The sequence below is a fragment of the Hevea brasiliensis genome, chromosome 4 (assembly GCF_030052815.1).
Source record: "Hevea brasiliensis isolate MT/VB/25A 57/8 chromosome 4, ASM3005281v1, whole genome shotgun sequence".
NCBI classification, from domain to species: Eukaryota; Viridiplantae; Streptophyta; class Magnoliopsida; order Malpighiales; family Euphorbiaceae; genus Hevea; species Hevea brasiliensis.
In genome coordinates this window covers 112322780-112327337 of record NC_079496.1, presented here as the reverse complement: position 1 = coordinate 112327337, position 4558 = coordinate 112322780, and the positions used below count along the sequence as shown (strand labels likewise).

Genomic DNA, 4558 nt, shown 5'->3' with positions numbered 1-4558 from the left:
TTGGTCTAAAGGGGGAAGGTTTAAATCAAGGAACCTTAGCTGGAAATTCACCAGTTGTTCTTTGTAAATAAACAACAGAAAAAGAAAAAAAAAAGTAGTTGTGTATGTGTATAGTACAACAACAACAGCATCTAGAAAGAAAGCTTCAAAGTAACCTGTGCAGGGCGCCAAGGAGGCAATGTCCTTCACAAAATCCCGTCATAACAGTGATAATTTACGACTCAAGCACTTAATGGCATCATCAAGATCTCTGTCAAGTTTTAACATTTCTTGCCCCTGATGCTGCCATCGCTCCAATCTACCATGTAGATCCACCTGCATGACATTTCCATCTTCAATAATATTGAGCTCGATCAGCCTCTCGATACACTTTATCAAATACCTGCTTGCCCCTAATTTTACCTGGCAAATAATATCCAGTGCACTTTTTTCATTCTCAAGTAATGAAGCAGACATCCTCTCAACAATATCAGTTAAAGTGAAGACAAGACAGGCACCTGCGACAGCTTCCTTTTCGTTAAATTCATCTACATGATTCATTCTAGCATTATTACTTACAAAATGAAGCATCCTACCAGTTGCAGCATAATGCAACAACAATTCAAATCCATCTTCCTTAACATAACTAGGACAACCAATCAAAATGCCTAATGGGATTCTCCGGAAAAGCATACTGTTCTGTAAAACAAAGTTATATGATTCTGCCTCACGGTTGGATGAATTGTCGGTTGACTCAACACCATACTTCATCATTCTTTGGAATTCTTTGAGCCAGAGGCCAATGGCTTGACAACCATACTTGTTTCCATGACTAAAACCCTCCTTACTGTCAAAACATTCAGGTTTCTTAAGTTTCTTCCAGTAGTCAACTACACCTCTCTCACGAGTACCCGAGTCAATTTGTTTCAGAGACCAACACTCTGATACTTGATTCAAACTCTCAAACAGCAGATCCTGATTAGTTTTGTTTTTGGGGCTCAGAATCCAAGCAATGAACCTTGCAGCAGAAGCAACAGGTTGTTCCATGTCACTTGTTTGTCCAAAATTGGGTACCTCTATTGTGCACTCTAATTGAAAATTATTTTGAAAACAATTATTGGAGAATAGTAATACTGATGCAAAATAGAACCAATCTGGAAAGCAGATTGCAAGAGCCCTGCCATGAAACATTTTAAATACATATTAGGAAGTAGGATGAAGATATAGTAATTTCCAAAGAGACTTTTTTCCCCCATTAAAATGGAGTGAGAATTTACCAGACAGATTTGGGATCAACAGATGCAACCTTCAATGCAGATGACTCAGAAATTGGACCAAATTGTTTCCGGACAAGAGAAACTGATTTGCTTGTAACATGAACTAATTGTTGAAAACTTGAAGAAGAGACGGGTCCAGATAAGGTCCTCAATAAGTGATCCTTATTCGGGAAATATGCATTAGAAAATGGCAGCTTTGTTCCCAACTCCAATGGTATGCCCCACCATATCGGTCTAGAAATGACATCTAGTATCATTGAAACTAATTCAATCAAAAGCTCTAGTAATGAACCCAGATCGCTGTTGCATAAATAACAAAATGAATGTTATAGAGTTGTTTATCTGATGGGATGAGCTTGATAGGAAAAGAAAATGTTGAAAAAATATTAAATATTCCTATGAATGTGGTGTATTGTCTATTAGACAACAGTACCTTAGATGACAAAAAGATTAAAATTAGATACCTATTAATAAAAAGGAGAAATCGCCAAAAAAACCCTAATCTTAGGCAATTTTTACAATTCTACCCTATCTTTTTTTTTTAACAATTTTACCTCAACCTTTAGCATCCGATTTAATTCTACCCTACCGTCAAAATGAGTTGTTAAACTCAACAGTAACACCACGTCATCATGTCTACTAAGTATTATAATATTTGATTAACTCCTAACCCTATCCCTAAGTTACCCTAATAATCCCTAAATTGGAAAACTCAGGATCCCTAACCCAAAATTGATTTTGCTCCTCTGGCTCATTCTTTTTCTGCTTGTTATTGATCATAGAAGAATGAGCCAGAGAAACAGAATCAATTTTGGGTTAAGGATCCTAAGTTTTCTTTTCAATTTAGGGATGATTAGGGTAATTTAAGGATAGGATTAGTAATTAATCAGATATTATAATACTTATTAGACATGATGATGTGGTGTTACTATTAAGTTTAACAACTGATTTTGACGGTAGGATAGAATTAAATCGGGTGCCAAAGGCTGGGATGAAATTGTTAAAAAAAAAAGAATTGGGTAGAATTGTAAAAATGAGCAAAGGTTGGGGTTTTGTTGGCGATTTTCCCTAATAAAAATAAACAAATAAATAAATAGGTTCAGGAAAGTGGTGAGGAGAAGAAGAGGAGTGCAACCTCCACTAGTATCATAGAACCAAAAAAAAAAAAGTAAAAAAGACATATTATCAAGCTGTTCAAATTAGGCAATATGAACCATAAGAAAGTATCCAGCTAGCATATCACTGAAAATAATGTGAAAGTCACAGCAAAAGTTACCAAAGGCCTTGTGCATATGAAAAACATTGAATTCCCCAGATGATTTTCAAACTCAAATCAGGTTATGCACTAAGTTAAAAAATGAACACCGCAAGTAGCTAGGACATCCACAAGATCAAGAAAAAGGGACTCACGTCAACATGAACCAATCATGTAGTAGAGCTCTGGTATGAATGAACATAATTGGAGAAAGCACCAAGCACAGAAGAATGGAGCGCCATTCCATCCTCTCATAAAATTCCTTGCTCAAAGTAAGGAAAGGTCTTCTCATGTTTTCTTGCAAGATACTCGAAATGTCATGTTTTAATGTTAGTGGGTCAAGATACCATGACAGCAACCTGCAGAAACTATGTCAAACACTGAGAACATGACATGTGATTTCATGCAATCCCAAAAAGACAAGTCATTTTTTAGCCTTGTATTTAGTGAACAAATTTTCAAAGGGGGAAGGCATGATAAATTCTCAAGATATTACATACACACGCACATGCATACACACACACACATTCTTTGCACTGATAATCAATTAACAGATGTTGGAACCAAGGGGGCCCAAAAAAATACACCCCCGCAGCAAACCTCAGTGGTATTTCATGGCCGTCAAGGGAGAAGTTGCTGGGCCAGCAGCAGAGAAGGTTTGAGATAGCAGTGCTTCTTCTATCAATTGATTTAACATCCAAAACATGCATTGATGGGACCAAATATCTACAGCAGGATGCTGAAACCGCAACTCTAGCAGCAGTATATGATAGCAAACCAGAGGACAACCCTACAAAAGGGAAATTCTAAGGTTACTTTGTTTTTAACAAAGTAAATCCTACTTTGTAGATATCCACCATTAGATGAATTAGAAACAACATATAATGGTAAAAGCAACAAATTATAAAAAGTTAATAAAAACTAACGTCACCTTAGAAGACACCTCTGCAAAATAGGGAATGAGAAACAAAAAATAAGCTAACATAAAACAAAATTCAAATGTTTAATGAAACTCAATGGAGTATTTCAACATCAAATCTAAATGAGGAGGGACCAACAAAATTATTGGCCAAAGCTCCTCTCTATGAGATATTAGGAAATTATATTTCAAATTTTGGTGTTTATTATTATTATTTTTTTTTTCAAAGAACGTGTAAGAAGGGCTTAAATCTCAAACTTTGCCTGAAAGGTGCACCTACTATTAGTATAAAACTATGGGTCCAAAATTTGTTCTTTCCTTTCCCTAGGGACGTATTAGTGTTTACCCAATTATAATTTTTTTCCCACATTGACTGATATACTGCCTTGCATCGCATCCTTTACACAAAGGGATTTAATTTACAATTAATTGGCAACAAATGGAATGGAACACGAAGTCATTAAGGCCTCCTTTGGTTAACTCTTTTTCCCCCATATAAAAGGGAGAAAATGCAAACCAACCAAACTATACATAACTCAATTAACAGGAAAACACATTAGAGAAGGGGGGAGCTAACCATGTTGGTCCAATTTTGATACAACATCATTAACAACTTCAATAAATTCCAAGCAATCCCGCTGGGAAATGGAACTGCCAATACGCAAAATTTCTTCTTTCTCGAACGGCAACACTTTACAACTTATTGAAGAAGACAAAACACTAACAATCGTCTTCACAGAGTACTCAACTACAGAATCAAATACCTAAAATCCAAAAACAAAAAACAAATCAAATTCATGCACTGACTAATTAAAAAAAAAATTTCTAGAGAGAGGAGAGTTTGAGGAGGACAGACCTGTGGCGCTGCGAAGCACATGAGAGAGAGAGCGGTATCCAAAACCCTAACCCCAGTATTGTCATTGAGATTGAGATATTGATTTAGGTTTGAAATGGAGAGATCAACAGAAGAAGAATGCTCCTGCTCTTTATCTTGATAATGTGTTGGTGAAGTGTGAGTTAGTGTTTGGAGGTGGAACGCGAGTTTGCAGAAGAGATCAGTTATTTCTGGAAATGTGGCCATGCTAATCGTTAGCAACTCAGAGGAGAGAACAGCTAATCAGTGATTTT

The 4558-nt window shown here is 36.2% G+C and overlaps 1 protein-coding gene across 1 annotated transcript; it reads right to left on the bottom strand.

Moving 5' to 3' along the window:
* Positions 1-4558, bottom strand: LOC110639619 (uncharacterized). The gene is made up of 6 exons (XM_021790645.2): positions 4287-4558; positions 4008-4194; positions 3112-3301; positions 2667-2870; positions 1257-1556; positions 1-1156 (listed from the first exon to the last, which is right to left on the bottom strand). Exons 1-6 carry the CDS (start codon positions 4509-4511, stop codon positions 199-201), a joined length of 2064 nt encoding a protein of 687 aa, XP_021646337.2. The 5' UTR covers positions 4512-4558; the 3' UTR covers positions 1-198.